This window comes from Ursus maritimus, unplaced genomic scaffold (genome assembly GCF_017311325.1).
Source record: "Ursus maritimus isolate PB19 unplaced genomic scaffold, ASM1731132v1 scaffold_35, whole genome shotgun sequence".
Taxonomy (NCBI): domain Eukaryota; kingdom Metazoa; phylum Chordata; class Mammalia; order Carnivora; family Ursidae; genus Ursus; species Ursus maritimus.
The window spans coordinates 9,298,173-9,319,580 of NW_024426119.1; the positions used below are offsets into that span (position 1 = coordinate 9,298,173).

A 21,408-nucleotide genomic window follows, 5' to 3' on the forward strand; every position below is an offset into this window, starting at 1 on the left:
TTTTTTTTTTTTTTTAAAGATTTTATTTATTTATGTGACAGAGATAGAGACAGCCAGCGAGAGAGGGAACACAAGCAGGGTGAGTGGGAGAGGAAGAAGCAGGCTCCCAGCGGAGGAACCTGATGTGGGACTCGATCCCGGAACGCTGGGATCACACCCTGAGCCAAAGGCAGACGCTTAACGACTGCGCCACCCAGGCGCCCCTGACCTTATTAGTTCTAATAATATTTTTTGTGGATTCCTTAAGATTTTCCATATACAAAATCATGTCATCTGCAAATAGAGCTAGTTTTATTTTTTCCTTTCCAATCTGGATGCCTTTTATTTATTTTTCTTGCATTATTAATTGCCCTAGCCAGAACTTTTAATACAGTATTGAATAGATGTGACAAGAGCAGAATCTTTGTCTTATTCCTGATCTCAGGGGGAACGTATCTAATATATTTACAGCTATGAGTTTTTCACAGATGCCCTCTATCAGGGTTGAGAAAGCTCCTTTCTACTATAAGTTTGTTAAGTTCTTTTATGATGAAAGTGTGCTGGATTTTGTCAAATGCTTTTGCTACATCTATTTAGGTGATCATGTGGTTTTGTTTCTTATTCTGTTTATATGGTATTTTCCATTAACTGATTTTTTTCATTTTTCACAAACTTTTATTTTTTCCCCAATATTTCAAATTTATTTAAAGTTTAGTTAACATACAGTGTAATACTAGTTTCAGCAGTAGAATTTAGTGATTCATCACTTACATATAACACCCAGTGCTTATCACAAGTGCCCTCCATTATACCCATCACCCATTTAGCCCATCCCCCTGCCCCCAGCAACCCTAAGTTTATTCTCTATAGTTAAGAGTTTCTTATGGTTTGTCTCCCTCTCTTTTTTTTTTCCTTTCCCTTATGATCATCTGTTTCGTTTCTTAAATTCCACATATGAGTGAAATCATAAAAATATGGAACAATTCATGAGTTTGTCTGTCATCCTTGTGCAGGGACCATGCTAATCCTCTCTTTATCATTCCAATTTTAGCATATGTGCTGCCGAAGCAAGCTAACTGATTTTTAGACATTAACGATGTACTTTATCTTACATCCTGTGAGGAGACTCATTATGCCTATCACCCTACTATTAGTAATGATGCTAATACTGATGACCAGTGTCAGGAGATGACAGTATGATACCTCCATTTAAAGTTTCACTTTTTTCCTCTATGCCTAGCAAGTAATCTAGGAGATGACAATTTAGAACTATGTGAATATTGTTCTTTATCAACTCATTTCTTAATGGGTTTAGTATCCATTAATGAATCTTGCCTGAATCAAATATTTCCTCCAGATTTGCAAAATGTTAATTATTCTAATCCTATTATCCCTTCTCTATTAGCTAGCTAGCATTCACCTAGAAAGAAGAGCTTTACCTCATAAACTGGAAATACTTGTTTACCATGAAATACAATTCCTATTGAAAAGGCAGAATAGGGGCACCCACCGGAGAAGCTCAGTTGGTTAAGCGTCCAACTCTCAATTTCAGCTCAGGTCATGACCTCAGGGTCCTGGGACAGAGCCCCGTGTAGGGCTCCGTAGTTCAGAGCAAGTTCAGGGGGTGGTCTGCTTCAGATTCTCTCTCTCCCTCTGCCCCTTCCCCCACTCCTGCTCACACACGCTCTCTCCCTCTCTAAAATAAATAAATATATACAATCTTAAAAAGAAAAGGTAGAATAAATGCTTAGTTCATTCTTTTAATTACTAGTTTTTAGAGTGAGAAATTGATATAATAACCATTGCCATGGCAATGAACCACTGCCATGGCAAAATTATTTTAAGTTCTTTTTAGTTTTATTAGAAACTCATGAATTTTCATATATTACGATTCAATCAGTTATAGTAGTTACTTTATTAGTATTATTTTGATGCTCCAACTGCCCAACTCCTATCAATGACAGCCCTTTCAAGCTGGGTCCTAGATTGTTTAGACACAGACCCATCCTCATAAGTTTACCTATTCCTTGACTCAGACCTGGTCAGGTATTTTTACAGGCCCTGAGTTCTTTTAGTGGGTAATGGTACTTAAAGAGATCAAAATCTGGGCCCTAGGGGGTATTCAATACTAGAGGATTATCTGGAACAGTTTAAAGAGTATACAAAATATCTAATTTTTGCAGTTTTGAAAAGGGTTACTCTGTGAAACCATTTGAACATAGGAAGTACTTTTTAGGAAGTACTTTCTTGTGACAACATTCTGAATTTCTTCATTGGTTATTAACTGTTCAAGTTTTCTCTATGTCTGAGTAAATCATGAAATTTTATACAGCTTAATAAAATAATCCATTTTTCAAGTGTATTTGCACAGAGTCTCATAAAGAGTCTTTTATAACCCTTTTAATTTCTTCTGTATCTGTAGGTCTATAGTTATTTCCTTATTTTCCTTCCTAATAGCCTTTATCTGGGCTTACTCACTTTTCTTGATTAGGATGTACAGCAAATTGACTATTTTTTCTTTAAGAAAAGCAATTATTGAAGTTACATGTCAATTCTACTGTTCCATTTGCTCTTTTAGCCTTATATGTAGTTTGCTCTTACTTATCAAATCGACTGCTTAACAAATAGAACAAAAAAATTCACCCTTTAGACAAATGAATATAGAGTGGGATAAAACTCCTTACATTTAAATACTAGAACATAAAAATCAGGATTCTTAATGGAATTGAGTTTAACCCATACACATAACATTTCTTTCTATATCATTGTATCAAGCTTAAAATAATTAGCAATTTTTAAAAATAGTATTCTTACCTCTTTTGTAGTACCTGCTCTTCCAGGTTCATGACTTACACAAAAAGGGCCAGTTTTCCATGCCTCTGTGTCTCCACAGTCACAAAATCCCCCTCCAGTAGAAGTATGCATCTGATAAAAATGAAAAATGAGTTTGTCTTGATTTCAAAACACATTACAAAGCAAGAAGGACAAAGATGACTCAAATAATAAATGCTCCCCAATACTTAAACCTTAACTGGCATTAATATAATAGAAACCAAATAAACCGAAAACCATTTTAGTTAACCAAAATAAATAAAAATCTGAACATTTAATCACAACAAAAATAAGCCTTTAAAAATTGACAAAATTTTGAAACAAACATGCTTTGAAACAACTAATTCTTAAATAATAGTTTTTAAAATTGTGTACTAATGGAGAACAGACTGTGAAGTGTGCAAAAAAAAATCAACCCACTTTGCAACACCTAGAATGCTTGAGTAATGACATTTTTCTGCTTAAACACACTTCTAAAAATCATTATAATAATACTTATATAGTTAAGAAACTTTACAGTATTTACATCTATTTGATGTTCCATTGCAACTAAAATTATTTACTTTTACTTTTATTATTATAATTATTTACTATTCACTTTTCCTTTCGGGGTACCTGCAAACAACAAAAAAATGATGCAACATATATGAATCCAGATAGAGGATAATGACAATGGCCTGATTTTGAATCTTCCCCAAAACCTTCCTCTCCCACACATAAAATAAACAAGGAGAGCAATAAAACCACATATGATTCATGTCTGCAGCATTCCTGAGAGATGAAAAATAAATGCCACGGCCTTCAAATGACTTGTTCGATTAGAGTTCCTGTTGCCTATTGCTTCAAGCCTACAAATGCAGACTAGAGAGGAGCTTAAGAGACTGCATGAAAGAAAACAGAGGGGTACGGAGGACTTAGATGAAGCACACACAAAGTCACGTCCAATGTTGAGGAACACAGGTTGAGACTTGGCAGTTCCCAGGGAAAGATCCAAAGTGAGCATAACCAGAAGTGGCAACATGAGAGAAGCACTGATTTTAGACGAAAATGAAAAACATTAAAAAAAAAAAAAGTGATAAGCCCTCAACAGTGTGGCAGTAAATGAAAAAAGGAAATAAAAAGGGAAAATTAAGGATCCTACAGAAATGAGAGAAACAATACAGGCCAAACTCTCCTCACCTCACCTCTACCACCAATATCATCTATAAAATAAATTACAAACAAGAGGACCGAACTGATAGAAGAGAGCATTTGTGGACACTGTCCACGAAATAAAAAATAGAAGCAGACCATATTCATACAAAACTATTATCAAAAAAGAAAGGCAAAAAATGCAGTAAGAGCCAAAACCCAATCACAAAGCTGAAGAAAACTGTAATATAATGCTCAAACTTAATTTCATAGCCTCGAACAAGCATTTGGGGGATATGAAAGCCCTTAATCAGATTAAAGCACTTTTAATTAGAAACAAAGAAACTAAGAACAGAAGTGGACAAAAAAGGAATAAATGAGACCTGACTGAACTCAGGGGAAAAAAACAGAAGAGAACCAGAAAATCCTACCAGAAATGAATTCTAAATTACAAGGTGTCCAATAGATTCAAATGAAAAATTAATAAGTAACATTAAACAAAGCAGGAAAAACAATCAAGAAATGAAAAATGCAATAATTAAAGAAATACAGGGCCAGAGAGAAATCGGTTCCAACAGAAAATAGGGATAACTGGAGTCACCCAAAAAAGAAAATCTAAACAATGGAACAGAGCTGATATTCAAAACTATAGTCTAAGGGAACTTCCTAAAATAAAAGACCTCAATCAACACACTGAAAGCATCCACAGTAACTAAAACTCACCCAGTATGATCAACTCTGAAGTATATCCTACTAAAATTCTAAGACTTTAAAGATAAATGTCCTGAGGCTTTCTGGCAAAAAGATGAAATAACATAGTAGCAAGAAAATTAGACTGGTATCAGACTTCTCAATGACAACATGTAAAAACAAGACAATAGCAGAGCTGTGTTTTCAAGGAAAGAAAATGTAAATCAAGAATGTTATCTCCAACCAAGCTATAAAAATACAATTTTGAACATGTCAGAACATTGGGAATACTGTATATATGAGCCCTTCCTGAGGAATCTACTTGAATAGAGATCAGCAAACTTTATGTATAAAGGAACAGATAGTGGGGTGCCTGGATGGTTCAGTCCGTTAAGCATCTGACTCTTGATCTCAGTCAGCTCAGGTCTTGATCTCAGGGTCATGAGTTCAAGCCCCGTGTCGGGCTCCATGCTGAGCGAGGAGCCTACTTAAAAAAAAAAAAAAAAAAAAGGAACAGATAGTAAATATGTTAGGCTTTTCAGGTCATATAATCTCTGCTGAATTACTCAAATCTACTGTTGTAGTGCAGAAACAGCCAGAGACAATAAATGAGCATGGTTATGTTTCAATAAAACTTTATTTATGATCACTAGAATTTAAATTTTATAAAATTTTCATGAAATAGGAATTTCATGTACCAAAAATTATTACTTTTATTATCTTTTCCCCAACCATCTATATAAAAACAAACTTAGCTTGCAGGCCATACAAAAACAGGCAGTGATGAACCACAGACTAGTCCACCAACCCTTAGAGGATGAGCTTCATCTGACCAAGAGGTGACTAGGAAGACCTCAGAAAAAGGGCAGATGGTGAACATTTATAAATTTAATTGCAGAGTTAAGAATAAATCAAAAGTAAGGACATGGATGAAGAATGTAAACATTATATGATCTAACAATCAGAAGGGCTACAACTAAAAATTGGGACAAGGGAAAGAAAAAGTAACATTAAAATTATCGACTATTATACAGGTCGTAAGAGGAAATCAAAGATACCATCAAAACTGACAGACTAGGGGCACCTGGGAGAAACAGATAAGCGTCTGCCTTCGGCTCAGGTCATGATCTCAGGGTCCTGGGATCGAGCCCCGTGTCAGGCTCCCCACACAGCGGGAGTCTGCTTGTCCCCCTTCCTCTCTCTTTGACCCTCCCCCCACAACTGCCCCCAATCTTTAATCAGTTATTTTTTTTTTTTACATTTTGTCATCTGTTGATAGACTTCAGATTATTGAAGAATGTCATTATTTTAATTTGCATATCTATTTGTAGTATTAACATCTTTTCATATTTTAATTGTACCTTTAATTTCTTCTGTATAGTTTCTTTACTCATTTTTCTATTGCTTTTTACTTACTGCTGTTACATATTTTACAAATATTTTCTTACTATGTCTTTTAAAAACTTTTGTTTTTTATTTTTTTTTTAAAGATTTTATTTATTTATTTGACAGAGATAGAGACAGCCAGCGAGAGAGGGAACACAAGCAGGGGGAGTGGGAGAGGAAGAAGCAGGCTCATAGCGGAGGAGCCTGATGCAGGGCTCGATCCTATAACGCCGGGATCACGCCCTGAGCCGAAGGCAGACGCTCAACCGCTGTACCACCCAGGCGCCCCTAAAAACTTTTGTTTTTAATTGAGATTTATTGATATAACTTACATAAAATAAAATCTATACTTAAGATGTACAGTTTGAAGTTTTCACAAACATTATACGGTTCAGTAACCACCACCACCACAATCAAGATATGTTTGCCCATCCACTGAATTCCCTTTGCACTCAGTTGTCTTGCCTCCATACCCCTAGCTCCTGGCAGTCACTGAACTGTTTTCTGTCCCTATATTTTTGCCTTTTCAGAATGTCAGATAAATGAAATCATGTAATATGTAGTGCTTCCTGTCTGGCTTTTTTCATTTAGCATAATACCTCTGAGATCCTCTCATATATCAGCATTTTGTTCCTTCTTATTGCTGAGTAGTATGCCATTGTATGGATCTGCTACAATTTATCTTTTCATCAGATGGTGCACTTTTGAGTTGTTTCCAGCTTTTAAATAAAGCTTCTTTAAACATTCATGTACAAGTCTTTGTGTGGGCAAATGTTTGCGTTTCTCTTGGGTAACCTAGAAGTAGGATTGCTGAATCATAAGTGTATATTTGATTTTATAAGATCTGTTTTCTGCCTTTTAACTTGATTTATGCTATCATTTGTGTTGACATTTTAAATATGTATGTTGTTAAATTTGCCAGATTTTTTAAAGGCTTCTAGATTTTGTGCCTTGATTCTATGCCATTCCCTATTCTAACAGTATGCTTTTACTTTTTTTTTTTTTTAAGATTTTATTTATTTATTTGGCAGAGAGAGCCAGAGGGCACAAGCGGTGGGGAATGGCAGAGGGAAAGGGAGAAGCACACTCCCCGTTGAGCAGGGTGCCCAACGTGGGGCTCGATCCCAAGACCCCAGGATCGTGACCTGAGCTGAAAGCAGACGCTTAACTAACTGAGCCACCCAGGCGCTCCCATTTTCATATTCTTTTACTGAGAATGTAAGCTCATGGTAATTCAAGGAAAACATCTGGCAAAAATCTAACAAAATTTTAAATGCATATACCCTTCAATCCAGGATATCTACCTCTAAATATCTAGCCTCAGGCATTCTTTTTTTTTTTTTTAAAGGATTTTATTTATTTATTTGACAGAGAGAGAGACAGCCAGTGAGAGAGGGAACACAAGCAGGGGGAGTGGGAGAGAAAGAAGCAGGCTCCCAGCAGAGGAGCCTGATGCGGGGCTCAATCCCATAACACAGGGATCACTCCCTGAGCCAAAGGCAGACGCTTAACGACTGAGCCACCCAGGCGCCCCTAGCCTCAGGCATTCTTGAATATAGATACACTAGCTCATATGAAAAAAAAAGGCGTATGTGTACACTCAAATTTATTTGTTGATCACTGAAAAACTGGAAACAACATAATTGTAAAAAAGGAGAGGGTTAAATTTATGATGGGGGATATAATCCCACAAAGGAATACATGTGACAATTAAATAAGGCAGAAGAGTTGTTGTATGTATCAACATAGAATTATCTCCATGACACGCTGTTAGGTTGAAAACAAACTGCAAGACAGGATATATAGTAAGATCCCATTTACATACACACACGCATATACACACCCCTCCTAAACATATAAATGTGTGTGCATGTTTGTAAATACATAAAGATTTGTAAGGATGTACATACATTAAATTGTATTTAGTTTAACAAAGAAAGTACAATGGGACAGACTGGCAACTATAATTTTTATTTATATTTTTCTGTATTGTTTGAAATTATTTAAAGGTAGTTTTGTTGTACTGCCTGGGTAAATTAATTATTTTTTAATGCTGTTGTATTTCAAAGACAATAAGAATATAAATCTCATCATGTAGGATTATAGCAGGCTGATGTTAAAATAGACCCTCATGGGGCGCCTGGGTGGCACAGCGGTTAGGCGTCTGCCTTCGGCTCAGGGCGTGATCCCGGCATTATGGGATCGAGCCCCACATCAGGCTCTTCCGCTATGAGCCTGCTTCTTCCTCTCCCACTCCCCCTGCTTGTGTTCCCTCTCTCGCTGGCTGTCTCTATCTCTGTCAAATAAATAAAATCTTTTAAAAAAAATAAAAATAAAAATAAAATAAAATAGACCCTCATGGTTATTTTTATAATTAAATGTTAGGTATCAGCTCTACCTATGATCTAGTCCTTTTGATCCTAACATTTCAAGAGATGTTTGTTGAAAGCCTCTATGTCCCAGGTACTATGAAAGACATAGGTGGTGTCAAGTACATGAGACCTGGGCCTTGTCCTGGAGTTTGCAGTCACACGGGGTGAAGGACACATAAACATATCACTGTAATTTAGTAAATGAAGAAAGAGACATACACAGAAAAGGGACAGAGAAAGAGAAGACTGGTAGTGGGCTTTGTTTTCTTCTCCAGATTTGTTCTAATTGACTCTGGAATGTGTTCAATAAAAGGATACCAATGTTAGAAGCTGGCCTGGTTTTGGTATCAGCTTCCAAGATACAAGAAGACCGTAGATAGGTGAACTCAGCCACTATTTTGGTTCTGTTTGATCAAAGCTACATTATTGTGATCGTGGCTTCCTGGAACTTAACCTACTGATCAAATCAATGACCTTGGCCCTGTCAGCAAGGATGATGGCAAAATAAACAGCCTTGTTCCTATTATCCAGGAAGCTGGCAAAGTAGCAATGCCAGGGTATTTCATATTCACCATTCCAGAATAAGCAAAGAGAAACAACATTAGAACAATCAAGAAAATATTTTTCAATGAAGTGGGGGAAAAATTTTTTTAAGATGGGTTCAATTTGAAAGATTTTAGTTTAAAGGGTTTCTATTTAAAGGTTTCTGAAGGTTCTGTGGGATTCTATATCACTACTTGTAGTACATTTGGTATAATTCTTTCCTGAAGCACTTTGGCAAAATGTACTAAGAACCTCTGAAATTCATTTTTAAAAATCAACAGACTTTGTTTTTTAGAACAGTTTTAAGTTTAAAGAAAAATTAAGCAGAAAGTACCAAGTTCTCATATACCCCTTCCCGGACAGTTTCCCCTATTATTGACACCTTGTATTAGAGTGATACATTTGTTGCAAGTGAGGAGTCAATGTTGATACATTATTTTTGATACATTATTATTAACTAAAGTTCATAATTTAGAGTTTTCTGTGTTGTACACTTTTTTAGTTCTAACAAATTAATAATGACATGTATATACTACTACAGTATCATACAGAATACTTTTACTACCCTAAATATCCTGTGCTCCACCTATTCAGTCCTCCATCCCTCCCACCACCATCCCCCAGGCCCTGAACTTTTTAGTCTCCAGTGTTGCCTTTCCCAGAATGTGATACAGCTAGAATCACACAGTATATAGTCTTTCACAGTAGCTTCATTCACTTTGTAATATGCATTTAAGGTCCTGCCATCTCTTTCAGTAGTTCATTTCTTTTTATCACTGAAGAATATTCCATTGTATTGGTATACCAAAGTTGGTTTATCTATTCATCTACTGATGGACATCTTGGTTGCTTCCAAGTTTTGGCAAATGTGAAAAAAGCAGCTATAAACATTCTTGTGCAGTTTTTTGTATGGATTTAAGTTTTCAGTTTACTTGGGTAAATATTAAGGAACACAAGTGCTGGACATTATGGTTACAGTATGTTTACTTCTGCAAGAAACTGCCAAAATGTCTTCCAAAGTAGCTGTACCATTTTGCATTTCGCCCAGGAGTAAAAGATCCTGTTGCTCCTATCCTCATCAGCATTTGGTGTTGTCATTGTTTTGGATTTTGGCCATTCTCATAGGTGTCTAGTGGTACTTCATTCTCATTTTAATTTAATAACATGTTGCTAAGCATTTTTCATGTACTCTATGGCCATTTATATATCCTCTTGGTGAAGTCTGTTTCAGATCTTTTGCCTATTTTTAAACTGGGTTGTTCATTTTCTTAATGTTTAATTTTAAAGAGTATTTTGTATGTTTTGGATACCAGTAATTTATCACATACATGTATTGCAGACTTTCACCTAATCTGTGGCTTATCTTTTTATTTCCTGAAATGTCCATATTTTTTAATCCAGTAATTCCACCTCTGAGAACCTATCCTAAGGAAATAATCCTACATATAGAAAAGTGATTCACATATAAAGATGTTTATAGCATGGTGCCTGGGTGGTTTTGTTGGTTAACCATCTGAATCTCTCTCTTTTTTTAAAGATTTTATTTATTTGACACAGAGAGACAGCCAGTGAGATAGGGAACACAAGCAGGGGGAGTGGGAGAGGAAGAAGCAGGCTCATAGTGGAAGAGCCTGATGTGGGGCTCGATCCCAGAACGCTGGGATCACGCCCTGAGCCGAAGGCAGATGCTTAACAACTGTGCCACCCAGGCGCCCCTAACCATCTGAATCTTGATTTCGGCTGGGGTCATGATCTCAGGATGGTGAGTCTGAGCCCCAGGTTGGGCTCCACGCTCAGTATGGAGTCAGCCTGAGATTCTCCCCATCTCCCTCTGGCCCTCCCCCCACTCGCACACATGCTCTCTAAAATAGATGAATCTTAAAAAAAAAAAAAAAGGTTTTTATAGCAACACTGCTTACCATAAAAAAACACAACTGAATCCTAATTACATTCCCCCCAATAATAGGTAAACAGTTAAAATAAAGTATGGTTAAGTATTATATACACAATATGTTTTAAAAGAAACACCAAAAATTTAATGTATAATTTTATATATTTTGCTTTTTCCATATAAAAGTATACCATGGGAATTTTTTTCTTTCACAACTTCATAAGCTACATTATGTCTTTTCTGATTTGAAAACATTTATTTCTGATTAAAGGGGATGATTGTATGAATATAGGCACACCTGAGAGATCATACAGGTTCAGTTTCAGACCACTGAAATACAGCAAATAGTATGACAAAGTGAGTCAAATGACTTTTTTGGCTTCCCAGTACTTATAAAAGTTACATTTATACTATACTGCAGTCTATTAAGTATCTAAATTATTAAGTGTCATTATCTTTAAAAAATGTTGTGTATACCTTAATTTAAAAATACTTTACTGTTAAAAATGCTAACCATCATCTAAGGCTTCAGTAAGTGGTAATCTTTTTGCTGGTGGAGGGTATTGCCTTTATGTTGATGGCTGCTGACTGATCAGCACGGTGGCTGCTGAAGAAGAGGTGGCTGTAGAAATTTCTTCAAATAAGACGACAATGAAGTATACCACATTGACTCTTTCGTGAACAATTCCTCTGTTCTATGCAATGCTATTTGATAGCATTTTATCCACACTAGAACTTCTTTCAAAATCGAAGTCAACCCTCTCAAACCCTGCCCACTAATTTATCAACTATGTTTATGGAATATTCTAAATCTTGTCATTTCAACAATCTTCACCCAGAGTAGATTCTGTCTCAGGAAACCACTTTCTCTGCTCACCCATCAAAAGCAACTGCTCATCCGTTACAGTTTTATTTTGAGATCGTAACAAGTCAGTCATGTCTTCAGGCTCCACTTGTCATTCTAGTTCTCTTGCTATTCCTAACACATCTGCAGTTATTTTCCTCCAATGAAGTCCTGAACCCCTCAAAGTCATCCTTGAGGGTTAGATCAACTTCTTCCAAATCCCTGTTTGTGATTTTTCCTTCTGCGCACAAATCACGAATGTTTTTAATGGCATCTAAAATGATGAATCCTTTCTATAAATTTTCCAATTTACTTTGCCCAAACCCATCAGAGAAATCACTATATATAGCAGCTGTAGTTTTATGATATGTATTTCTTAAAGGAGACTTGAAAGTTGTAATGACTCCTTGATTCACGGGCTGCAGATGGATGCAGTGTTAGCATCAGAACAACATTAATCTTATTGTACATCTCCATCAGAGCTCTTGGGTGACAGATGCACTGTCAGTGAGCAGTCATATTTGGAAAGGAATCTTTTATCTGAGCAGTAGGTCTCAACAGTGAGCTTAAAATATTCAGTAAACCATGTTGTAAATGGAAATCTTGTCATCCAGGCGTTGTTGTTTCATTTATAGAGCACAGGCAAGCTAGTTTTCATGTAATTCTTAAAGGTCCTAGGATTTTCAGAAATGTAAATGAGAACTGGCTTCAACTTCAAGACATTGGTTGCATTAGCCTGTAACAAAAAAGTCAGCGTGTCTTTTGAAGCTCTGAAACCAGGCAATGACTTCTCTCTGGCTACTGAAGTCCTAGATGGCATCTTCTTCCAATACAAGACTGTTTTCTCTACATTGAAGATCTGTTGTCGAGTATAGCCACCTTCATTAATGATCTCAGCTAGACCTCCTGGATTACTTGTTGCAGCTTCTAGATCAGCACTTACTGCTTCACCTCACACTTTATATTACAGAGACGGCTTCTTTCCTTAAACCTCATGAACCAACCTCTGCTAGCTTCCAACTTTTCTTCAGTAGCTTTCTCACTTCTCTCAGCCTTTACAGAATTGAAGAGCATTACAGCCCTGCTCTAGATTAGGCTTTGGCTTAAGGGAATGTTGTGGTTGGCCTGACCTTCTATCCAGACCCCTCAGACTTTTTCCAGATCAGCAATAAGGCTGTTTTGCTTTCTAATCATCCATCTGTTCACTGGAATAGCACTTTTAATTTCCTTCAAGAACTTTTCCTTTGCATTTACAACTTAGCTAACTGGCACAAGAGGTCTGGCTTTCAGCCCAACTCAGCTTTCACCATGCCTTCCCCACTAAGCTTAATCATTTCTAGCTTTTGATTTAAAGTGAAAGATGTGTGATTCTTCCTTTCACTTGAACACTTAAGAGGCCATTGCAGGGTTATTAACTGGCATAATTTCAATACATTTGAGTCTCAGGGTATAGGGAGGCCTGAGGAGAGTGAGAGAGACAGGGGAATAGCCAGTCAGTGGAGCAGTCAGAACACACACAACCTTTACCAATTAAGTTTGCTGTCTTCTGTGGGTGCAGTTTGTGACAGCCCAAAACAATTACAATAGTAATATCAAAGATCATTGATCACCATAACAAATATAGTAATAATGAAAAAGTCTAAAACATTGCAAAAATTACCAAAATGTGACATAGAGACATGGAGTGAACAAATGCTGTTGGAAAAATGGTACCAACAGACTTGCCACAGCGTTGCCACAAACCTTCAACTGTAAAAAGCACAGTATCTGCAAAACACAATTAAGTGAAGTGCAATAAAGTAAGGTATGTCTATATATTGTTTGTTGTAACTCACTTTCCTTGCTTTAAAGGAAACATTTATCTATTTAAAAATAATCTTTAACAGTGGGTGTTTGTTTATTTTGAGGAGAAAATGCAGAAGTTAGCATCAGATTATTTTAAAAAATAGTACTGCAGTATGTTCTTTTTTCATATCTACTTTTTTTAATGTGTGCACAAGTATATAAGTTCTACCCTTTTAACAAATTTCAACTACGCAATACAGTGTTATCAACTATAGTCACCGCCTTGCACGTTAGATCCTAAGACCTTATTTTATCTTACTGTAGGCTTTCTTAAGAGATAAACTACAGAGAACCTAGCGATCATGAAGAGTCACATTACACACAGCAAGACAAACAGTTCAAAATTTCAACTCTTATTTTCTTGTTCTCAAATTGTTTTGGAATATCAGCCACTGAAAGTTTTTCTTGGTCCTGTCCCCTTCACACAGTGTCCAATCTTCAGTCTGTCCCCTGTCATTACTCTTCTTCCTCTTCTCTGGAGCAACACGTATCCCTTCCTATCTCTTCCACTCTTTTTTTTTTTTTAATGGCTTCTTTTTTTTCTTTTATGAAGTGTTTTATTATACAAAAGAACATACACAGTGTATAGGTAAGTTACAAAGTGTAACAATGACATGAACACTCATGAACCCAGCACCCAAGCCAAGAGAATATTAATACTGCTGAAACGGCCTGTGCCATCATTCAGAGTCCCATTGTCGTACCTGCCCTGGAAGTTACTACTCACCTGAATTATGCTTATTAGTCATTCACTTGCTTTTCTTTAAAAATTTCACCACACATACAGGTATTCCAGAGAGATTCTGTCAATTTATTCTCCCATCAAAAGTGTTCTGTTCCCTTAACACTCACATTTGATGGGCAATATTTTTTAAAGCTTACCGACATCACCTTTTATTAGTCATAAAATAGCCCATCCTTCTGATGACTCAAAGGTTCCTGAGTAAGCCATGTAAGCACCTGTAAGTAGAGCTCTGTAAAACCTCAAGATGGTAAACGTTAGTGTGCTCCATAAAAGAGTGCTTTGTGGTGGTGATGTAAACTGATAAGCTTTAAAAACTTGAAGGTAGCTTGGTGAAAAGGTTCCCAAAATTTAACAAACGAGTTTTTACCAGTCTACAGAAAAACCAGAAAAGTAAGAAATGTAGTGAGCTCTTTCACAGAGCTACATGGATGCAATTTAAAAGACTGCTCTTTATTCTGGGATTATCCTACTTCCTTGGAATTAAAATGTCTTTTTCCTTTATAAAATGATAGGAAATGGCAGGTATATTTGGTTGCTGTCCATGTGTCCTTTTTAAAATTAAAACTGAACTTACTTGGCCAAAGAAAAATTTGAAAACCCTATGTCGCATCCAGTTTTTGCGAATTGTACTGATCCACAAAATCCCAAAGCTTGGAAAGCATAAGCTTAGAAGTCTTTAAATCTGAGGAACTGGAAAACTTTGGTCTTGAGACTTTGAGCATCTCTCCCCAATAGTCTCCCAGAGTAAAAATGAGAAGAAATTAACAACTTCCTCTTGTCTCTACCTCTGGCATTCTTTCTTTGGTTCTCTAGCATAAGAAATACTGTAATTAATGGAGGTGACGAGGAAATATAGAAATATGGAATAAAGTTAACAAATGCTTAACTTAATAAATCTCATCAGCGATTAGCTTTGCAATCTTGGGAAAACATTTTAACCACACTATATCATAGGTTCCTTAATCTGTTTATTCTTGTGCACAATAATAATACCTATAATCTATACCTATAGCCCATCACCTCCTGAAATAGAAGTGGTAATACTGAGGCCAGTCTCATAACATGAATAGCACCTTCAACTACATGGAAGACACAGACATAACTTCAAGATGTTATATATATTTACACAGGACTTTTTACACAGGCACATTTAACAGGATGTTAAAGAGAACCAACAATAACATCAACAACATCTGTCTAAGCCCAGAGTATACAAAGTATACAACCAATACAAATATTTGAGAAATACATTTCAGCTCAAAATAACAAAGTCGTCTAAAAATGTAACAAGTAAGGAAAAAGCCCTCAACCTAGTTAGTAATTAGGAAAATTAAAACACAATGTGATACCATTATATACACAACAGACTGGCTAAAATTAAAATGACTGACAAGACCAAATCTTCCAAGAATGTGCAGGAATGGGAACTCCCACACAGTGCCGGAGAGACTATAAATTAGTAGAACCACTTTGGAAAACAATGTGACATTATTTATTATAACTGAAGATTCACATACCCTAGAACTCAGCATTCTATTCCAGATATATACCTTAGTGAAACTACTAGACATGTGTACCAAAATACACAAATAAGAATGTTCACAGCACAACTGTTCGTAACAGCCCCAAATCAGAAACAATCTACATATACAGTACAATGAAAAAAGACAACATGGATTATTGAACACTATAAGGTCATTGGACAAACTACAGCTATTAGACATAATACTGAGTGAAAGAAGCTACTCAACAAGAAAAAGATACAGCATGCCTCCATCTATATAAAGCTCAAAAACAGATAAAACTTTTCAGTGTCATTTGGATGATAAACTAAAAAAGTCAAGGAAACCATTATCACACAACACAGGAGAAAGGTTATCACACTGGGAGAGAGAAAGACTGTAATCTAGAAGGGATAAACAGGAGGCCTCTGAGAGCTGACAACGCCTATTCTTGACCTAAGTAGTGGTTACACAGCTGTTCGCTTCATAGTTATTCTCTAAGTTGTTCACGTGCTTTATACAATCTTTTGTATAAAAATGATAGATCTCACAAAAAAATTACAAAGGGCTACCTCTTGAGGTAGATCTCCTATAACGTGATATTTAATCAAAGCTAAAGGTTTACATATCAGAGCTATGGTAGCAAGAATTCAAGTACTGATAGGAATTTGGACTAGACAGCCACCAGGTTTCTGCTAATTTGGAGATTTTATGGATTTTCATACCTTGTAACGATGATTTTTATGAACACTATTCTGGAAGCAGTCCATACAGAGTACACATGTTGGGTCAATTGCACAGTCCCTGAAAAAGATTAAAAATTAGATTCCAAAATTTAGAGGATGCCAATGATGTTTAAGGTATGACTATAATATAATGTGAATGAGTTTCCTGTGTGGTGCACTAGCTTGAATACGAAAATGTCTCAAAAACTAAATTTCAAATAATTCTAGCCATATTTGAATACATAGGTTTGGTTTTGCTTCTTAAGTCATTCTCATTACTTTGAGCTTTTACCTGATTTCAGACTGTCAAGTTGCAAATCAAAATTAGCTTTGCGACAAATAATTAGCTGTTTTTTCCATTATCTGTCATCATCTTACCCTCCTGCATTTATAAACATATTTTTATAAACACTGATTGTTCACTGGTAAATGAGGCTTGGATAGACAAAATTCATTAGAATGTAAGCAGCATAAGGGCAGGAATGTTTTTTTATTTTGTATATAGTTATCTCCTAAGCACCTAGAACAGTGACAGGCACATGGTAGGTGTTCAATGAATATTTACTGAATAAACAAAAAAAATTCAATCTCTCTTAATCTCTTCCCTAATAATAACTCTCAAAAGTCACTATCTTATCTAACATTTTCAGGAAAACATTAAGAGCAACATAAATTGGTGAAAGTGCAAAATGAATTTTTAAAATATCTGATCTAGAAGAGTTGAAGAGACAGAATTGGCAAGTTTAAAAAACTATTTTAAAGGCTACTAGGAAGTAAAGATTGCTTAATTATACTCTTGAAAATAATATATGATCTACTGACCTATTTAGAGCAGAATGTCTCAACCTCAGCAGTACTGACATTCCAAACTGGGTAATTACTTACTGGGGACAGAGGAGACTGTCCCGTGCACTGCAGGATGCTTCAGCAGCAACCCTGTCCTCTACCCACTAGATGCTAGTGCCATTTCCCCAGTTGTGACAATTTAAAATGTCTCCATGACACTTTTGGAGAAGTGAGATCTACAATGTCTATTATACCTTAGCTGAAACTGGGCTTCAGCTAAAATATATACAAGAAGATAAACAAACCTCACTACCTATGTAGCAAAATAATACACAAAATACAAAAGGTGACTTTTTACCCCAAGAAAAGAATAGGATAAAGATACTATTTTCTTAACAACCGTTAACTGTATGTAAACCAGTCAACAACCCAGAATTACAGTGAAGCCAAAAACAATTCTCTGAATTTATAAAGCCTAAAAATTCACTCCTAAACTGAACTACCTCTAGTGAAGGGAGGGAAAAAACCCACTAAAACTAGAGTGCAGCTAAGATCTAAAAGATGAAAACATCAGGCTGGGGCAGGGAATGAAAACGTTCTCTGTGCTACTCTCATGTTTAAGACAACTGCTCTTACAAAGGACAAAAAGCCTAAAGCTGCTTCCAGTTTCCCGCCACTGGCCTTTCCTATTCAACTGAATTCCAACTGTTCCTACAGGTCCACAATCCCTTGACACTAAATCTCACTTGGTAACAAAAATTGACCTGAAATGACATGAGACTACAGACTTTATTTATACCACTTGCTATGAATAGTCATAGATTTCTTACAGAAATGTTAGTTTGATGATAGGATCCTGCAATGACACTGCTCGAAAAGTGTTCAGAATTCTGAAATACACCTGGCCCTAGGGTTTCATCTAAGAGTATGTGGACTATAATATAAACAAGGCAGAAGTCCATCACTTAAATACTTTTAGAGAACAGAAAAGTGAGACAACTATTTTAGTCATATATTCAAAAACAAGCTATACAAGCAAAAACAGATTTGTAAGTGCACAATAAAAGGAAATTAAGTATGATTAAGTATAGTATAAATAGTAATAAGCAAAATAAAATACATATAAAATAAGTACAAAATACCATAACTGAAATTATAACCAATACTATAAACTTCTAATTCTTACCTACAAGAATATGTTGTCTCTCCACTTTTGAAAACCTTCCCACAGAGTTGAAATGCTCCACTGTGCTTCAATTTCTCTAAGCAAATATCTGGATCTTCTCCAAATAAGTACCACTCCAGTGGAGTGAATATGGACATTTGTATACTCTCCTCCTGCTTTTCCAAGTCTGGGTCCATTTCAGCAGAATAAATTTCTGGCACCACTTGTGCCAAATGGTGCAAAAAAGTAGTATAAAAATCAACTTGCTGATCCCACCACTGAAAGAAAAGAAAAGAAAATGAAAATTAGACTTTGTTACAAGTTTCCTCTTGAAGATGTAGGGGGACAAATATTGGCACAATTCTGTAATTTCAGAGAAAGTGATTTACAATATATTATTTTGTCCCCCACCAAGACAAAAGGAAAGTGGTATTTAAAAAAACAGCCTTAAAATAAGTGGTTGCCCACATTCCACATATACCTGGAAAAAGAAAGAGCAGCTGTAGTGGGTGAGAACTACCCTTCCCTCTTGGAATGGGCAACTCCTGGTCTGTGAAGACAATTCTATTACCAGTCAGCTGTTGTACAGACAAAGCATTCCCCACACTCTTAGTTTGTTTCAAGGAACCATAACATTTACTGAGAGATCAAAACGAAAGAGTGCAAAAGAGTTTTTAGAATGCCAAAAGCACAAAACATAAAAGAAAATGGATAAATTAACTCATCAAGGTCTAAAACGTATGAGTATGAGTATAAAGTGTGAGTATAAAGACTCATCAAAAAGTAAACCTAAACCCTTCTGCTCTTCAAAAAAGAAACTATTTCAGATGGCTTATTTGTACATGAAAACATGCTCAACATCATTAGTCATTAGAGAAATGCAAATTAAAATGACAGTGAGATACCCCAACCAACCTATTATATTAAAGTGTAGATAAAAATAAAATAAAAAACTAACAATACCAAGTATCGACAGGATGCAGAAAACTGGAAAAGGAAAATGCTGGTAGGAACTGAAAATGGTATAGCCACTTTACAAAGAGTTTGGTAGTTTCCTTACAGTTAAACATATACTTACGTTATGACCCAGCAATCAAACTTTTAAGAGTCTACCTAAGAAATGGAAACTTACGTTCACACAAAAAACTATACATGAATGTTATAGCAGCTTTAAATTGCCAAAACCCAGAAATTACCCAACTGTCCTTCAACTGGTGAATTAGAAACAAACTATGTTACAGTCAAACCATGGAATACTGATCAGCAATAAAAAGAATAAATTATCAATACATACAACATCAAAATCTATTATTGTAAAAACAGTCTAACTCAAAAGGCTATGTACTGCCTCTTAGCAACTGGGGACATGTTCATAGTGACAGCATCTGTGTGAACTGAGCAGAGCTCATCTCTGTGCCAAATTCCTGATTCCCATCATATGTGGGTTTCATAGACACCACATGCAGGTTTTAATAACACCACCATTCCACTCTTATCTTCAAACAAGACAGCCTTCCATGTATCAAGAAATGCCCTGTTAAAAAAGGCATTTGGGGATTACTCACTGGCCATTTGGGCTTAAAAGTGAGGTATGGTTACCCTAAACCATCCACCCAGCCCAGCCTTACCAATTTTCAATGGCACTAAGTAACAGCAAGCTTAAATGAACAGAGGTGAGGTAAGGGAAACAGAAGGTTGAGTGCACAGATCTCTAGTATTAACCTAACACTGACAATTTAGTTGCACCTAACATCCTTCTAATTAAATTAATGTTATTCATTTGAAACGGGCTGGCTTTCTGTTTTTATTGGTATTTCGTGTTTGTCTCATAGTTATGTAAAAACTGGCATTTATACATAGTTTTGTATTTGTACACATTAAAGTTATATTCTAAAAAATTTTTTTAAATTTTAAAGGCTATGTACTGTATGATTCCATTTATATGACATTCTGGAAAAGGCAAAACTACTATCATGATGAAGGACTGCACAGTGGTTGCCAGGGGTTTACTACAAAGTAGAAGTAAGGAAATTTTTTTTAAAGATTTTATTTATTTGAGATAGAGTGAGAGAGTACAAGCGCAGGGAGGGTCAGAGGGAGAAGCAGACTCCCCCGCTGTGCAGGGAGTCCAACATGGGGCTTGATCCCAGGACCCTGAGATCATGACCTGAGCCAAAGGTCTTTAACCGACTGGGCCACCCAAGGCGCCCCTGAAGTGAGGGAATTTTGGAGTGCAATGGAATTTTTCCATACCTGTATTATGATGATGGTTACACAACTGCTAGCAAATATCAAAACTCACAGAATCGTATAATAAAAGTTGTTTAATTTAAGTAAATTTAAAAAATGAATTTCAAAGTATATACTTTAAAAGATGAAAAGGAGAGCCGCGAGGTGCCAAGTGGCTCAGTCAGTGTAGCATGTGACTCCTGATCTTGGGGTTGTAAGTTTGAGCCCCATGTGGGGTGTAGAGATTACTTAAAAATAAAAAATCTGAAAAAAAAAAAAAGTGAGGTCAAATAGTTTCAAAATATCTCCCTGAAGATACTTATTAACTAAAAGGGGGAAAAGGTAATAAGTTTAAAGTAAAGAAACCCAGCAGATATCAACTAAACCAAGTGATTAATGTAAGTATCACCAGTAATAAGAATAATTCCTTAATATGATACACTGAGAAGGCTATGGTACCACTTTTGTGTTATTTCTGCCAAAAATGCATAGCCTCATTATAATCATGAGAAAACATCAATCCAAATTGAGAAATATTCTACAAAATAATTGTTCAATATTCTTCAAAAACATCAAGGTCATTTTGAACAACAAGGCAAGAACAAGACACTGTTACAAACTTGAAATGACTATGGAGAAAATAAGACCCTATTACAGACTGGAGGCAACAAAGGAGAAATAACTAAATTTAATGTGAGATCCTAGATAGGATCCTGGAACAGAAAAACATTTAATGTCAGTGG

At 36.0% G+C, this 21,408-nt stretch overlaps 1 protein-coding gene and 1 non-coding gene across 2 annotated transcripts in view; both read right to left on the bottom strand.

Moving 5' to 3' along the window:
* Window positions 1-21,408, bottom strand: part of UBR1 (ubiquitin protein ligase E3 component n-recognin 1) — a 130,851-nt gene that overhangs the window by 98,868 nt on the left and 10,575 nt on the right. The window contains exons 2-4 of the mRNA XM_008702183.2: window positions 18,458-18,714; window positions 16,486-16,564; window positions 2,794-2,904 (exon numbers count right to left, since the gene is read on the bottom strand). Of these exons, the coding sequence (XP_008700405.1) occupies window positions 2,794-2,904; window positions 16,486-16,564; window positions 18,458-18,714 (447 nt within the window). The remainder of the gene's footprint in view (window positions 1-2,793; window positions 2,905-16,485; window positions 16,565-18,457; window positions 18,715-21,408) is intronic.
* On the bottom strand, window positions 948-1,050 carry LOC121100240. The gene has a single exon (XR_005831996.1). It is a non-coding gene; the product is annotated as a U6 spliceosomal RNA (small nuclear RNA).